Below are 17690 nucleotides of genomic sequence, written 5' to 3' on the forward strand. Positions count from 1 at the left end.
TTCTAAGAATGATTTCATAGAATAGTTCCCGATTCCTATTTAGCTTATATTCACAGAAGATATTTTTAACTGTTATTTCGTATGTTGCCAAGTCCTTTATAACTCCATTTTCGATTCCCATGTAAATCTCGAATTCAATTAATTGCACTATGTTATATATCCACATATGATAGATAATTACCAAAAAATTTCGGCATTAATTTAAAAAAAACAACCAGCATTTTACATTTATAATTTATATACCTTTTTCACATAAAAAATAATTCGCAACAGCCCCTTTTCTAGACTACTTTTGTACAGATAGAGTTGTATATTACCTTCTCCCCTCTTTATTATTTGTCTTTTTTTTTATTGTACAGAATAGAATTATTTCATTATATGTACTTTTATATTATATATATATATATATTTTTTTTTTACATATCCATATTTACATATTACCTTTTTTATAGATGAAAAAATTCTTATCATAATAATCATTTTTTATTTAGCACTTTAATTTATTTTATTGAAAACCATAATAGTGTAATTATTTTAAAATAAAGAAAAAAAGTCCTTATTTTGCTATTTCAATTTGAAATCTCCGATTCCGATTTCGTATGTATATAATCTATGCAAAAAAGCCTATTATGTTACAATCATGCACTAATAGAACTAACTGGCCAGTTAGGCACTTAGGCTGAACAACGTCCGGGAATTATCCTTAATTGGATAGATCAGGTTAAATTAATCAAATCAAAAACGCGTCTCTTTCATTCACACACAAACCCTCTCTCACAGTCTCACTCTCTTTAACATTTTTCTTTTTTTTTTTCAAAGAAAAAATAAGAAAGAAAAAAAATGTCAACTTATAGTCACGCAAAATATTTAGTTATAACAAATATAGATATATTACCAATTATACTTTCATATGTTGATAAAAAATCACTTTTATCAAGTTCATTAGTATCACATTATTTTAATACAGTATCTACCAAAATTCTTTATTCTAAAGTTAATTTAAAAAATGTTAAAAATGTTGATTCATTCCTTCATACTTTAGATCGTACAACACATTATAATTTATATAATACTATTCATACAAATGAATATCTTGTTAATAATATTCATAGTATAACAATGGATAGTCCAAATTTAGCGTACCTTTCAGGTGAGAAATTAAGTAAATGTATTAGTGAATGTAGAAAATTAAAAGAAGTTATAATTGGAAATTGTACTTTAAGTCAAAGTATTATTATATCTATTACATTATTGGAAAATTTAAATATATTAAAATTTAAAAGATGTACTATTATTAATAATAATTTACTTAATTATTTGATATCAGGTTTATGTAATGATGAAAATTTTAATATGGCAAATATTATAAAAACAATCACATCAACTACAACAACAACTATTAATACTATACCAACTCAAAAAAATAAATTAAAAAATATAATAGCAAAAAAAGTTTTACATACACGTAGTAGTAGTAGTGGTAGTATTAATAGTAATACTATTAGTAGTGAAATTACAACGATTCAAAATAATGATGATTCTATTTATTTATCAAAATTAACAAAATTAACACATTTAACTATTGATATACAACCTTCATGTCCACAACAATTAATAATTTTATTAATACAACAAAATAAAAATTTAAAATCTTTAGATTTACTTTTTCAAGGTTTAGATGAATCATTACTTATAATCACTCAAATTTCTAATAATTTAGAATATTTAAATATTACTGAGAATAAAAATTTATCCGAAAAAACTGTTTTTCAATTAATCAAAAATTGTTTTTTCAAATCTGATAGTATTGATAATGATGATGATAATAATAATAATTATTGTAGATTAAAAAAATTAACAATAGATTATGGTCCTTTCTCAGAAAAATTTTTATTTTCATTATCAAACCTTTGTAAAACACAACGAAAAATTTCAATTACTCAACAACCTGAAGAACCTGAAACCGATTATCCTGGAGTTGATTTAGTATTTACTAATGATTCGTTAGAAATATTATTGGATAATTGTAAAAACATTGGTCAAATATTAAATACTTTCTATTTAAATATGGATGTTGATAATAGTGACATTATTAATCCTAATAGAATTGAAGAATTAATATTGAATAGAATAAATATTTCTTCAGATAATTTAAACCTTATTTGTGAAAATTTTGATTTTAAAATATTTAAATTACAAAATTTACTAAAAAGAGGGAATAGGTTAACAAAAAGAATTATATTAGATAATATCATATTATTATCTAATTTAGAATATTTATTTGTTACTGATGATGATGATGATGATGATAAGAATAATTTAGAACAATTGAATTATAATGATTTTAATGAACTGGCTCAAAATTGTCCTAATATGGTTCAAATTTATTGGAATCATAAACAATTTATTGATAAATTTAAAATTCCATCAAAATTCATACAGGTGGTTGATAATAATATATGGAAAAATTTTTGAGAGTAGGATATACCTATTTTTCTTCCTTTGTTTTTACTACCTTGAATGAAACTAGATTTTGATCAGCTTGTAAATATTCATCTTGTATTAAACTTTTTAATATTTTCTTAAATAAAAATCTGATTTCTTCTTTATATTGTTTATGGTAATTATTTCTTTGTATTGTCTTATCTTGTTTCTTGAAATCAATTATTCTTCCTTGTGATTGCAATACTTTAATTGCAATATCTTGTAACCCAGTAACTTCGACAATGCTACTAAATCTAAATTCATTTAAATTATTGTCAATATATTCTTTAATGCGACTTTTTAGCATTTCTTCGTCAATAATTTGTAATGAATTACATCGTATCGCATCGGATTGATTAGATTGTGTTAGATAAGAAACGGTGGAACTATCACCACCACCGCTTGTTGGCTTTCTTGATAAAGCCATCTTCTTATTTGGATAATATGAACCCGCAGAAGATTTATCACGTAAAAGTTTTTTTTCGTCAAAATGATTTGATGTAAATTTGAATTCTTTACAGTATACATCTTTTTTTAGACAGATTATCTCTGTCCACCTAAGTAATTCTTCATTTGGATCTTCTATTTTATCTATTATAAATTGAGAAAGGGAATAAAAAATTACTGTAATATGTAAAGTTGAAATCATTTGCACATCATAAAATATGCTCACTCATGTGACGAATTTTAATTTCTTTTCGATTTTTATATTCATTTAACATTCCGCCGACTCTTACTAATTCTGATATGTTAAATTTGTTCAATTGAGAAAGCGCCAATTTACTTGAACTATTTATCAAATCATCTGGTATAAATTCTACACACGAAATGGTGGATGATCCATCATCAACTATATTATTGTATAAGTTATTACGTGAGAATTATATTAACGAATATGAAAAGGCAAAATATTCAACAAAATAGAGCAAAAATACTTACTATAATATTTGATCACTTTTCTAAATATATCAATAGCTCTAACTATTCCGATGATATCAACACATTGTACTGGTCTATTCGATTGACCATAAAAAAATACTGAAACTTCTTTTTCCACTCCTATGTCCATAAAACAAAATGTATACATATTATTCATTAGAAAAAACCACAAAGAAGACAAAAACTTTTATAACATACCACTTTTTTTATATTGAACGTGTTTTAATTTATGTATATCTTTAATAAATAATTTTACTTCCGTATGATATAAGGGATCATATTCCCATGGCTGCTTATTGGAAATAAAATTATTCCTAGGAGAAGTTGAAAAAAATTCTGCTTGGCAATTTATTTGTCGTTCTGCCATAATGCCATTTATACTGTATATTTTGCCAAAAAAAAACAGAGAACTTTAGGACTTGGGTGTTTATTGTTTTTAGTAATTGTTGATAATCGCTTTGATATCCGGCCAATCCGACCAATCAAAAATTTGCAATATTCACGCGATTATATGACGCAACTTTTAAATAAATTACTGTACACCTAAACATCTGTTACAATAATAAATACTTCGACTTTATTAAGGAATTAAGTAACTATACTACCCAAAAATTCTTAACCTATTTAAATCAGGTTCAATTGTACATTCTTTTTGTTCTTTTGTCTTTGAAATAGTTTCATTTTCATTTTCATTTTCACTTGATTCTAAATTATTATCATATTTTTTACCTAATAAAGAGGAGTATAATTCATCAATCATATCTTCATGCCAGTTACCATCTGGAATTGGTACCATGAAATTTTGTAATTTTTCGTGAACGTGATATCTAGACAACAATTTTTTCCAAAAAAAAAGATTGTTAAGATTGTTTAATGAAAAGAAAATATCCGTCTATAAGGAAATAAACGAATCTTTTTAAAAAAAAATCACCTTAATCTTCTCCCCTTACTTGCTTTGGTATCAACCTGTTTTTTCTTTTGTTTTGTTTGTCTAATTGCTGCCCATTGCATTCCAAGTGAAATTGGATCATCTGTAATTCAATATTAATCTTTTATTATTATAGCTCATAATAAATAAAAAGTACCTATATTAAAGATGGAAAATATTCAAAAGCACCTGTATCAATCATGCGACTTTCTATAAGTTCTCTCAAAAGTTGTTGATAAAAATCAGTATCATCAAATATTTCAACATCGTAATTTGAAAGGTGTTTATCATGTTTTTTTACATCTTTATCAGGATCCTCTATGTCGTGTTCTTTCTATAAAAGAAAGAAAATGAGATAAAAATAATTAAACAAAGAAACTACATCGGTATTTTAATAGAAGTGCGAACAAACCTTTCCCAATATTTTATCAGAATTCCTTTTTAATTGAGTCCTTTTAGTCAATCTTTCTTTATCATGTAAAATTTGTTCAATTTGCGTATTTACACCTTGATTAATAGCTTTGAATCTTTTATTAAGCGATATCCCCGAAGCAATTTGTACTTTATTGCTCCATTTATCAATAGTTTGTGTACGATAAGGTAAAAAATGATCATATAATTCTTTCATGTCTTTCCACAAGTATTCAGTATAATTATGATCATCAAGATGATGTTTACGACTATTCATAACGTTTTCTGAAATTTCTTTAATGTTGTTATTCTCATGACACAAATCCTAATTGTAAATATGAGATTAATTTTGGATGATGCGAATAAATCAAAAAGTGTAAACATACTACATACTTTTCTTAAATCTATAAGAGAATCTACAAGTTCCCTTAATTCTGTTCGTGTTTCTTGAATAGCTAACTCCGATTCTGGTGTAAGAAATTCCGAATAAACATCACTCTACAAAAGCAACTATCTGCTTTTAATAATTATGCCTACACACATAAATTCATGTATGAAATCATAAAGAAATGTTACTTGAGGGAAAGAATTAGCAATAGACACAGCCTTTTGAAGACGAATTCGAGTGTCTAGAAATGTATCCCAAAGTCCCTGGTGGAAATTAGACAATGAAGGTATAAATATCAATTTAGGGATAATGATTTTATTGGTACTTACAAGTTGTGTCTTAACATGCTGTCCTTTAGTTACATCTTCTTGGGCATTTTGTTTCATTTTATGTAATAAATTTCTATAATAAATAAGATTAACACACACCGTGTATAGTAGAAAGAGCAATTAAAGAAATTTATTGTCATAAAGGGGATCATCATAGTCATGAAGTATGTAAAAAATTACCGTTCTTCCTCTTCAATTTTCCTTAATTCTTCTTGAACAGATAAACTGTTTTCGTCACCATCTTTATTTTCAAAGTTGGATTCTTGATCTTCACTTTCCTCGCTTCCCTCATCAGAAGGAGATATTTTATCATTGTTTCCTATATTTTCATTCTCATGTAACTCAATTCCATTATTATGTTTATCACCAATTTTATTGTCTATTTTATCGCTCTCATCTTCAACCTCAGAACTTTGCTCAGCATCCTCATCATCCTCATCATTGGAATAATTTTCAAATATATCCTTCCTACTACTACGTTTTCCAACATACTTTGGATCATCTAAAATGAATAAGTTACGACGAAGAGAACTCTTTCTAAAAAGAATAATCCAATTTCATAAATTCTATATGAGAACATAAATAAAATTGATCGATTAATGAAAACCATGAATGGATCAAACCATACCCAACTGCAACATAATGTTCTCTTCCTACATCCCTTTCTACTTCCTCATTTTCTTCATCGCTCTGATCAAACCCATATGTATGATAGGTTTCCCCAAATTCTTCCGGATCAATATCTTTAACATTATTAATTTAATAAAACAAAGATATTTATTTAATTTTATGGTTTTATTTAATAATTTGATCATAAATCTGTACAATAAAATATTGACCTATTGGTGTAGGGTTTGATAATTCGGCTAGTTGTGCCGTAAGAGACTTTTTCTTTCCTAAAACTATCGAAATAATAAAAATTTTTATTAAACATCCATATAAACTTTTTATATTTTTTTAAAAAAAAATTTACAATTTACCCATTTGAATAAAAACTATACGAAGTGTGATGACAAGTTTAATATTTAGATAATCAAAAAAAAAAACTATAATCGGTTAGACTCGTGTAATCTTTGATGAATTTTTTCTGATATTTTAATTTAATTAATTTCTAAATGTGAAAATATATATTTACTTTATACGAATATTACTCTTAAAATCATGATATATATAATAATGATTTTTTTTTTGTTGCTAAAAAGCATCATGCGGAACAAATTTATAAATTTATTAAATAAAGCTTACAGTTTTTACATAAATTACAACAAAAATTGGTTTCTTAACTTAAACAGTAATATTTATATGTATACGTGTTTTTTAAAAAGGTTTGTGAATAACCGATGGAACAGGAGTCGTTTGATAAAATTCTATAGTTTTCTTTGCTTTTTCAGAAATATTTTCAGCCGTAAAACCATATTTCTTGTAAAGTTGTTGATAAGGTCCAGAAGAACCAAAAATTGTCATGCCAATATTTGCGTGAGCAAATTTTGACCAACCAAAAGTTGCTAGCGCTTCAACACTTAAAATTGGAATACCATCGGGAAAAACTGACGACTTATAATCAATGCTTTGTTCTTCAAAAAGTTCAAAGCACGGTAAAGATACTACACGTGTTTTAACTCCCTCAGATTCTAATTTTTTGGATGCTTCAACTACGATTGATATTTCGGATCCAGTACCGGTTAAAGTGATTTTTGCATCCGTACATTCTTTCAATACATAACCTCCTTTAAGGGTATTCTCAACAGATGATCCTTCTAAATGGGGTAAATTTTGTCGAGAAAGACAAAATACTGATGGTCTATTGAGATTGCTAATTGCTGCAAGGTAAGCCCCAGACACTTCATTGCCATCTGCTGGACGGAAAACCAAAATATTTGGTAATGCACGTAGACCAGCGACTGTTTCAATGGGTTGATGAGTAGGTCCGTCCTCACCTGTATATTTAAAAAAGTAATTTCATTTTTTAATAAGTAACAAAAAATTAATTGCTAATAAAGTAATTATTTTCGTACCCAAACCGATTGAATCATGAGTCATTATATAAAGTACACGAAAAGAAGAAAGAGCCGCTAATCGAACAGATCCCAATCCATAGCTAATAAAGTTCAAGAAAGTACCACCGAAAGGGATTAAACCTCCATAAGCAGTAAGACCATTCATTACACCAAACATGCCATGTTCACGAACACCATATCTAATGTAGCGTCCTGAATAATTACCCAAACCCGTTGATTGGGGCTGAAAATCAACCGCCGTTTTCCAACGTGTTAAATTAGAGCCTGTTAAATCCGCTGAACCACCAATAAGCTCTGGTATAGCATCAGCGATCTTATTTAACACATTTTCAGATAATTTTCTTGTAGCAACTGCGGGATCAGATGGCGTATAACGTGGCAGATGTTTTTCCCAACCCTCTGGCAATTTATTACTGAATCTACGTTTGATTTCATTACCCTGTTAATTAGATAATAACGCTTTAATATAAAAAGTTGACCTTAAAATCTTGATACTTTAAATCTATAAACACATTACCTTCTCTGGGAATTTAGCAGTGTAGTTCTCCAATAGTTTATTCCATTGAGCTTCGGCGGCTTTGCCTTTTTCACGGTATTGACCATAAAGTTCATAAACCTCATTAGGTACGTGGAAGAATTTTTCCGGATCAAATCCGAATTTCTTTTTGACTTCGACAATATCATCGGGTGCTAACGGAGCTCCGTGAACTTTTTCAGTACCTTCATTTTTTGAACCAATGCCAATGATAGTTCTAATCTTAATTAATGAAGGCTTATTTGTCACTTTCTTGGCATTTTCAATAGCCTTAGTAATGCCTTCAAGATCATTATCGCCATCCGCGATCACTTGAGTGTGCCATCCATAAGCTTCGAAACGTTTACAAACGTCTTCAGTAAAACTAACTTCTGTGTCACCTATAATGTAAAATTGGATTGTATACAATTAAGTGGATTGATTAATTGTAATCTTCTTCTCTATTTGAGGAGAATCCAAAAATTTCAATTTGAAATATACGAAATTTAACATACCATCGATAGACACGTGATTATCATCATAGAGAGCGATTAGATTGCCGAGTTGCAAATGTCTATAAGATTGATCCGCACTCATTAGATTAAATCGTTTAAGTCGACTTTAAATTCTATCAAACGCTTACCCTGCAAGGGAAGCCGCTTCAGAAGCAACACCTTCTTGAAGACAGCCATCGCCAACAATCACGTAAACGTGATTCGTGAATAAATCAAACCCTGGTTGGTTAAAAACAGCAGCGAAATGAGCTTGGGCAATGGCCAAACCTACGGAATTACTAAAACCTAATAAAGATATACCACAATTCGATTATTGGTCGAAAAAAAAGAATCAAAGACGTTTAACAAATTATGACGCGTAGTGATCATTTACCCTGCCCAAGTGGACCGGTAGTTACTTCAATGCCTTCAGTTAAGTGACATTCTGGATGACCAGGAGTCCTAAGAAGAATGCGATATTTAATGTAAAGTTTTTATACATGAGTCATGCTCGCATTTAGGTCTTACTTGCTATCGGTTTGACGGAACAGTTTTAAATCATCTATTGTTAGATTACATCCCAGTAAATGAAGCAAGATATACTGCAACGCGCATCCATGACCATTGGATAAGACAAAACGATCACGGTTGGGCTAAATAAAAGAAATGTAAAGCAAAAATCGAAAATGAATTTTAATTATCACATGTATATCACGGTTAAGTAGATCACAAAAAAAAAAAATTGGTCGGATAATCGCAAAATTTTGATGATCATCGCATCTCTGCGAGAGCAATTGCAAACTAACATACCCATTTCGGATTTTCTGGGTTGGCTGTGATAAAATTGGAGAAAAGAACATGGGCCATAGGAGCGCATCCCATGGGAGCACCTAAAGAGGATAATTTATTTTCAAATTATTATTCAAATAAATACCAGCAATGTACAGCCACTCATTCCTCCAGAGATAAGTCAATAAAATTCGACCATACCAGGGTGTCCAGAATTAGCTTTTCTTACAACATCCGCGGCAAGCGTACGAATAGTATTAATAGCAATATGATCAATTTGTTGATACATTTTTTTAAGAAATTAGTTCGTGAAGGTTCGTTAATTTATTTCCGACTTTTTATAGTCTAAAAAAAAAAGAAAAAAAAAATTTATCAAAAAGCCATGGCGTATATATGTTTTTATTTGGTTATATGGTTTTGATAACTGCTGAATAATAACTGATAACATATTACTAACAAATAAGAATTAGTCGAAGCAGCACACTTATACTAACCTTATACTAATTTTCATTTCAAATATTTTAAATTATTAATAATTTATTAATGATATTGATTTGTACGCATGAAACCTGTTTGAAACAGGTTACATAATTATTCCACGATCACTTGATGAGGGTACTAAGAGACTAAATTACTAATTGACAATTCCATGGTATTGCATGTTTATTAATACCTTAAATAGATTCCAGATCAACATGTACTATCGGATGATTAATAATTTTGGACCAAATGAGAAATACAAAGGAAAAGTAGATAATAAAAACGAAAAAGAAAACGCTATGTAATACAAGGTAACGGAAAATAATCAGAACAAAGACTAAAATCGATAGGAGTATATAATAATGTAACCCTTTATAATGTGCTCTATGTTTAATGATATATATAATATTATATATTATATTCCCTAATAACCAGTTAACTACAAAAAAAAATTTTTTAATTATTTCATCTATAAGGAGCCCAAATTTTTACTGTTTGATCCACAGACCCTGTTGCAACAACGGGGCTACCTGTATTAAAAGCGATGCACGTTACAAAATGCGCATGCGCTTCTAGAGTTTTTGTGCATCGTCCAGTTTTCATATCCCATATTTTGATGGTTTTGTCATCGGATCCACTAAGAAGATACTTGCCAGTAGGATGGAATACTAAACCACGTACCCAATTATCATGACCCACCTATATTTATCATAATAGGTAAGTTATAAACTTAATATAAAAATTGCTTCAATTCAATTTTCAAATAGAAAATAACATACCAGTGTCCTTACACATTGACCTGTTGAGTCCCAAATTTTAATTGTCTTATCTCTTGAACCAGTCACAATATATTGTGCAGGAATTGGCTGATCTCTAGATGTTGCTTTTGGCTATTGTGTATATTAGAAAATAATAAGTTAAATAAAATGAGTGAATAAATTAATAGAATTGTTAAAAACTATAAACATACATCTTTATCTACGCCTATCAACTCTCGTATGAAAGGGTAAGCAATAACAGGAACAAAAATTGCGCATTCTACAACATGATCATGACCTCTAAAGTCCATCTTACATTCTCCAGATGATACCTCCCAAAGTCGAGAAGTCTTTTAATAAATAATGGAACATGTCAGATATTATAAAACAAAATATTTAATAATAATAATAGTAATAAATATAACCTGATCATTCGAACTAGTTACAATCCACTTGCCATCCTCACTTGGGGATACCATCCGTACCCAATCTGAATGACCAGTGTATGTTTTTACACAATATCTGTATATATATATAAAAAGATGTCAATAAACTTTAATCATCGATTAAAATAAATTCGGATAAATAAAAAAACGAACCCAGATGCCATTTCCCAAAATTTAATCGTTTTGTCGCGGGAAGCAGAAATGATAATATCACCAGATGGTAAGAACGCAACGGATGAAACACTATGATCATGACCATAAAGTGTTTTTACGCATTTGTAATCATTCTGCAAGTCCCACACCTTTATAGTCAAATCTGCAGAACAAGAAACTATAATAAAAAAGCAACTTCGTATGTTAACTCGCAAAATATATATAGCAAAAGATCATTAATACAGTATTTAAAAATAGTTACCTAAAAAATTACCCTTTGGATCAAAAGCTATATCCTGAACTGATTTAGTGTGTCCCTTAAGAGTTCTTTCAAAATCACCAGTCTCATAATCCCAAATTTTTATGGAAGTATCTTCTGATGCGGAAGCAATTACAGAAAAAACCGGATGAAACGTAACACGTGTGACGGGATTTCTATGACCAGATAACGAGTATTTTTCTGGTGCACGTGGCACCCAGTCAACAGCACTATTTGTTTTTCGAATTGGCGCATTATTCAACTCTTCTTGCATTTGTGTGATTTTATTTTCCAGGTCCATAATCTAATTAAATGATTGAAAATATTAATTTAAATAAAATGAAATCTTGAATAAAAACAAACATTTTATGAGTGAACTTAATGAATATCTTGCGATTTTTTTCATATTTCGAAATTTTATAATTTTATACGACCAAAAAAAAAAATCTTGAATTATATCAAGACTTCAATAACCAGCTAATATTTAAAAATCCTTATCAACACTTGAAATACCTTTTTTTGTAACCGGATGACCGAAGTCCATTTCTTTTCCAATAATCCGGCATATTTTTGTTTAGGATCAGGATTAAAATCATCTTGTTTTGATTCCGCTTTAAGAGAATCAAACGCAGTAGTATAACCGTTAGAATGTAGATAATCGAGGATGGCTTTGTGTCTGTTTATTATAACAAATAAATATCACAAAAACTTTTTAAGTTAATACGTTTCTAATTAAATATCTTGTCCAAGATTTAAGCCTTCGAAACATCAAAAAATAAACACCAAATGTGGCATATATATTTATAGACAAATGTAATTTAAGGCGTGTTGACTGATATATCAAAGCGCTTGTTTCCATGTATTGAAATCTACTCTGGATTTCTGTTTTCCCTTGCAATCGTAAACCAGATGTAAGGAAACTTTTAAATCTGCAGCTATATTAAAGTATACTCACAGCTCGTCCTTTTGGCGATCTGACAACAATATCGTAGCCATGACACGTGTGTAAAAACGAGATGGCAAGGTTAATTATTTCTTCTTTGTCAATATCCGATATATGAGCCTGTATTTGATTGGAATAGTTTTGGCTGAGGATTTATACAAGTATCCTCGGTGAGATAGTATAAATAATAAAAGTGGACCCTGTTTTACGGTGATGATCTAGATACTCCCTAAAGCTATAATTAAATTGATTGGCCAAAATGGTAGAAAAAACAGGTTAGAAGTTCCCTGAACAACGGTTTCGTGTTAATTGTTACACCATAACTCAGCTAAGTCGACACGAAGAATGTCTTCACATGCCCCTTATTTTTGAAGACGTTATAAGATTAGGAATTGGCAGATTATTGGCAGATTAGGATTAAATGGGGAAATTGAATGCTTTTGTTTCACCAACATTAGTAAACTTCTCAACAGGATAATATTATAATTCTGGGAAAAAATTATAAAATCATGAAAGTCATGTGAAATTAATAAGTGATACAGATCAGGGACACTCATTGTACGATGAGTCATAAGTGACACACACAAACACCACATTTTCCACTCTAACCAGAACTAGAAAGTTCAACAAGAAAAAAAAATGGCTACGTAAATCAAATTATATACAATGGTAATCAATTAAAATCAGAAAACAAAGACAATGCAATGTCTGACATATGCTAAATCTGATAATAGTTCTATTGTTTATAGCATAATGTTGAATTACGTAAAGAGAAGCACGAAAGAAATTTAATAAGAATGGGATAGATATTCATTGTGGAGTACAGTTTATAATGTGAAAGCGTGGCAGAATAGTATTCGCAGGCGTAAGATATCAAAGCTAAAGTGTGATATATATACATAAATATTTTTTTTTTTTGAGGAGAAAAAATAAATGGCATTTAATCAAGCAAATAAAAGCACGGATTTCACTGCATCATGCTATCATTGTCCTTTCTGGGAAGAATTTCCAAATCCCCAACCAAAAGTTAATTTGATTCCACGTCGCCTTCACCTGAATATGTTAATCTTTAGATATTGTACTATTTCCCCAATATTTTTTTTTTGTTTGTTTTCAATCTAGATTCGATAAGCGCAAAATCTACTAAAGTTTGCTAGGTATCACAAATAACCGCAGTATCACATACGCATATACGATAATATGGAACATCGGAAAAATGTTAATTCAGCAGGTTTTTTTTCCTTTATTATTTTGCAGTGAAGACGCATATCTAATTGACATAAAATTATACTCAATCAACTTCCAATGTATTATTCGATAAAGTGAATAAAGATTCGGCCAGATAGGTTTCTTTGTGCATGACACCTAATTATGCATAAGTGGGAAATATGTATATTAAGTATTTAATAAATTAAATTATTCACTCCTTTTTTTGAATAAGTTCATGCGACACAGGACTTCTTTGTATATAAAACATTTTGGGCTAGGTTATTTTGCATTTTTAGATCGAAAAAGATTTTTTGAGATGTTCAATGCAATGAAAAATAGCATGTGTCTAATTGCTTGCATATACAAATGATCAGTATCACAATTTTCCTTCACGTGACTTGCGAATTTGTCACGTCCCTACATTTTTTATTTTAATCAGTAATTCTGGGGACTTAAATGTGCGACATCCTATTTATCATATAATATTTGTCACATAGTTAATGTCTTAATGCCGTAGTGCCGGCTGGACGATAGCGATATGCGGTGATGATTGAATCAAACTTCCATAACCAGACTTTTTAATAGCTTTCTTTCTTTTTATTATTAGTCAACTCTGGATACAACGAACCGGCCGAGGTTTGGTTCGGGCATAAACAGGTTCGTTATATCCAGAATTGACTGTATTATTTTTATTTGTATACTGTAAAGTAATTTTTTATAAAATATCTATTATATTTTTAGAGTATTGCTGATTTTCCTTGTCGGACATTATCCCGAAGGCCGAAATCCCGAATGGACGTTTTCCCGAAAACTTGGCCAGCATTACGATAACTCCGCCCAAGTTTTCGGGAAAACGTCCATTCGGGATTTCGGCCTTCGGGAATTCGTACTGTAACCCTGATTTTACTGCAAATTATTTTTACGGCTACATTTAAAATAATATATTAAATAACAAATATGCTAATAAGTTTAGTTAAACAATTTAATAATATACTAAATTATTAAGGCAGTTCATTATCTATTGATTGTAAAAAATTAAAAAAATAGCTTATTATCTGTTATATTCATTTTAATAAAATATATCAAGTAGTGATAATTTTATATCTATAAGAATTTATTTATATTTTATACTTTAGAACTTTTTTCAATTTTAATTTATAATAATTATTAAAATCAGCAAATTTTTTACAAGTTTATTAATATTTTTTTTTTTAATATATATATATATTCCTTTTTTTTATACTAGTATATTTATTTTTATTTATAATAATATATAATTGTCTTTGTAATAATATATAATTGTCTTTGTAATAATATATAATTGTCTTTGTAATAATATAATTGCAATTTTATTATTTTATTTTATATTAATATAGTTTTCATATTATTAAAATAAAAAAATTTTATTAATTACAACTCTATTTTATACTAATATAGTTTTTATAATATAAAAAGCAAAATCAATTATTAAAATATAAAAATTTTACTTAAAAAACTTTTAAAAATTCATTTAAATATTTTAAATAGATAAAAATTTTTTTAAAAAATATAATTTTAAAAGTGCTATAATATAATAATATAATTATATTATAGTGTAATATATAATTTGAACTATATTATGATACTATATTATAATTTAATTAATACTATTTAAATCCATATTTATAAGTATTTAAGCAATAAAATAACAATTTACAGTTTTTTACTGTTTTATATTATTTTTAGTGATTTATAGTAGTTATAACAAGTGTATTATAATAAAATATCAGATTCATTTTTATATATCTCTATATTTTTAATTTCTAATCTTTTAGCAAGATCTAAAAGATCATCATAAATTGAATTAATGATGCTAAATGTAGCAAATTGAAAGATTCTGCCGCTATCACAAGGCTTTTACAATATAACTCCTGTTTTTTCCATTGATTAATTCTGTCCATAATGGACTTCTTGTTGACAACTGTAATTTTTCAGCCATTGACAATTCAGCTAAGGCATTAAATATCACAGAAGTTTTTGATGGTTCTGAGATAATGAGATGCTTATTATTTAATGTTAACATAATATCATATAGCTTCTTTTCTTTCTTAAACAAAAACATTTGGGCAGAATTCAACTTTTCTTTTATAATAGTTTTATCATCATGATCACTTTTATCAACATCCTTCTTTGAAGAAATTTCAACACAGTTAAATTTGATATAAATGCTAACTTTTTAGATTCTTCTGATACTTCTGAAACTAATACTTATGATTCCACTGGCATTTTTATTTTTGAAGTTTGTATTTCTATTACTACAAACACTTCTGCACTGGGTACTTTTTCTGCTAATTTCAATGTAGATGATCTTGCTGATGCCTTTGTTGACAGTACTTCTACTGATATTTTTTCTAGTACTGCTACCATTGGTATTTATAAAGATAAATTCAATTTAGTATTTTTATTAGCTATTAGTGATACATTCAATTCAGTATTTTTATTAGCTACTATGGAAATGAATTCAATTTATTACTTTCATTAGCTACTGATGATAATGCATTCAATTCAGCACTTTCATTAGCTATAGGTAATGCTTATAGAAGAGAATTCAATTCAGCATTTTTATTAGCTACTAGTAGCATTTGCGAAAGTGAATTCAATTTGGTACTTTTATTAGTTATTTATGGCACTTGTAGAGGTGAATTCAATTCAGTACTTTTATGGCAGTTTGATTCTCCTATTATAGAGCCTGAATTTGCAGTATCAGCAGTCTGAGAATTGTTATTTCCAATAGTACCTATAAAATTAAGATGTAAATTATTATAAAGTTTTGTAATCAAGAATAATTCTATAATTGATAAATTTAACTTACAGAAATTATTAATTTTTATCATCCATCTATCAATATTATAATAATAATTTTTTATCATATTTCAATTGCAATAAGCTGACAAAATTATACTGGCCCACATTATATCTGAAATAGTAATATCATTTTTTATGTAATTTTGATTATCAAATTTTTTAATATATCGCAAATTTAAATTTGACCAAATTTTTTCTGCTATATCAATAGTTGTAAGATTGTTTATTATCAAATTACAGTTTATAATGCAGGCAAATTCTAAATTATTAGACTTGCGATATAATGATGAATGAGAAGTTAATGTTAAAAATTTAAAGAAGAAATGTTCAGATCATCAGGTATTAAATAATTTAACAATTGTTTTAAAGATTCATCAACATTAGGACTAGTATCAGCTGTACTAGCTATATCATTTGAACGCGTATTTTCTGACATTACTGGAATCTTAGAGTACTTTTGCAATTAGTGATTTTGTATAATTTAATAGCTACTATCAAAGAATATAAGTAAATTTTATAAGGTAATGGTAGAATACAGAAGTAATCTTATGAATGGGAAACTGGTTTGGAATTTTAATAAATTAGTTATATAATAGATGTTTTTGTATTCTTACATATAACTAATAAACTTACAAATTGCACTATTTTAAAAAAAATATATATATATATGTATACTATAAAATCATAGTAATATTATTATAAAAAAGTTTTTATTTATTTCTTTCCAATAAGAAAATTATTTTAAAAAAAGTTTTGCAGTAGTTGTACTAATTAAAGCTTGAACTTGAGTTAAGATGAGTCAACTCGAATAAAACGAGTCAAGAATTTTTTTGACTTCAAGTCCAGAACTTGAGTTAAGACTCAAGTTAACTCAAGTTAATTTGAGTTAAAGTTAAAGTGTGAGTCAAAAAATTTATCCATAATTTTACCCAGACCGTTATAGTTATAGTGCCAGTAGGAATTACAAATAGAGTTCAGCTAGCACTATTAACCACATAATCCTAGTTGATTTGAGTCAAAAAATTTCTAACTTGAGTGCGAGTTTAACTCAAGTTATCTCGAGTTATATGAATGCGAATCAAAATGCAAATGCTTAAGTAAATCTAAACAAATGATTAACTGTTAAAAATTGGTAATAATCTTTATTTAATAATATTTTATATCTAACTTTGCATCCAGTGATTCTAGAAAGATGAAACACAACTCAGCAGAATCGTCTCATTGAGACAAATCTAATGATATTTTTAAGTATAATAGATGCGAAGTTATTTACAAATATGTTAAAAAATTATCATTTTTTATTT

General features: G+C 28.1%; 5 protein-coding genes across 6 annotated transcripts; 1 reads left to right on the plus strand and 4 right to left on the minus strand.

The window, feature by feature from the left end:
- Window positions 1-769: 769 nt before the first annotated feature.
- Window positions 770-2525, plus strand: OCT59_009561 (uncharacterized protein). Its single transcript, XM_025334294.2, has one exon. It carries the CDS (start codon window positions 841-843, stop codon window positions 2473-2475), a length of 1635 nt encoding a protein of 544 aa, XP_025182849.1. The 5' UTR covers window positions 770-840; the 3' UTR covers window positions 2476-2525.
- On the minus strand, window positions 2489-6463 carry OCT59_009562 (uncharacterized protein; the record flags this gene model as incomplete). The annotated part of the gene is made up of 15 exons (XM_025310401.2): window positions 2489-3075; window positions 3158-3334; window positions 3424-3543; window positions 3622-3803; window positions 4044-4250; window positions 4355-4454; window positions 4541-4685; window positions 4764-5087; window positions 5156-5260; window positions 5339-5413; window positions 5480-5552; window positions 5660-6016; window positions 6108-6222; window positions 6319-6381; window positions 6460-6463. The coding sequence occupies 15 exons, from the start codon at window positions 6461-6463 to the stop codon at window positions 2489-2491; spliced, it is 2634 nt and encodes an 877-aa protein (XP_025182847.2).
- A 206-nt stretch (window positions 6464-6669) lies between these two features.
- Window positions 6670-9634, minus strand: OCT59_009563 (uncharacterized protein). Its single transcript, XM_025315436.2, has 9 exons — window positions 9496-9634; window positions 9316-9395; window positions 9034-9158; window positions 8900-8967; window positions 8655-8811; window positions 8527-8585; window positions 8015-8412; window positions 7495-7936; window positions 6670-7416 (listed from the first exon to the last, which is right to left on the minus strand). The coding sequence occupies exons 1-9, from the start codon at window positions 9581-9583 to the stop codon at window positions 6797-6799; spliced, it is 2037 nt and encodes a 678-aa protein (XP_025182846.1). The 5' UTR covers window positions 9584-9634; the 3' UTR covers window positions 6670-6796.
- A 285-nt stretch (window positions 9635-9919) lies between these two features.
- Window positions 9920-12480, minus strand: OCT59_009564 (protein with putative role during mitosis). Its single transcript, XM_025315435.2, has 8 exons — window positions 12346-12480; window positions 11904-12066; window positions 11394-11694; window positions 11132-11309; window positions 10958-11054; window positions 10745-10882; window positions 10554-10664; window positions 9920-10473 (listed from the first exon to the last, which is right to left on the minus strand). The coding sequence occupies exons 1-8, from the start codon at window positions 12384-12386 to the stop codon at window positions 10240-10242; spliced, it is 1263 nt and encodes a 420-aa protein (XP_025182845.1). The 5' UTR covers window positions 12387-12480; the 3' UTR covers window positions 9920-10239.
- A 2947-nt stretch (window positions 12481-15427) lies between these two features.
- Window positions 15428-16451, minus strand: OCT59_009565 (uncharacterized protein; the record flags this gene model as incomplete). Of its 2 annotated transcripts, XM_066133659.1 has the most annotated exons (5): window positions 15428-15709; window positions 15838-15941; window positions 16055-16114; window positions 16238-16318; window positions 16394-16451. In XM_066133659.1, 5 exons carry the CDS (start codon window positions 16449-16451, stop codon window positions 15428-15430), a joined length of 585 nt encoding a protein of 194 aa, XP_066000078.1. The 2 variants fall into 2 exon arrangements, with proteins under 2 accessions (XP_066000078.1, XP_066000077.1); XM_066133658.1 differs by lacking the exons at window positions 16055-16114; window positions 16238-16318; window positions 16394-16451 and having other exon boundaries at window positions 15838-15948.
- Between the last annotated feature and the right edge of the window lie 1239 nt (window positions 16452-17690).

This window comes from Rhizophagus irregularis, chromosome 17 (genome assembly GCF_026210795.1).
Source record: "Rhizophagus irregularis chromosome 17, complete sequence".
NCBI lineage: Eukaryota > Fungi > Glomeromycota > Glomeromycetes > Glomerales > Glomeraceae > Rhizophagus > Rhizophagus irregularis.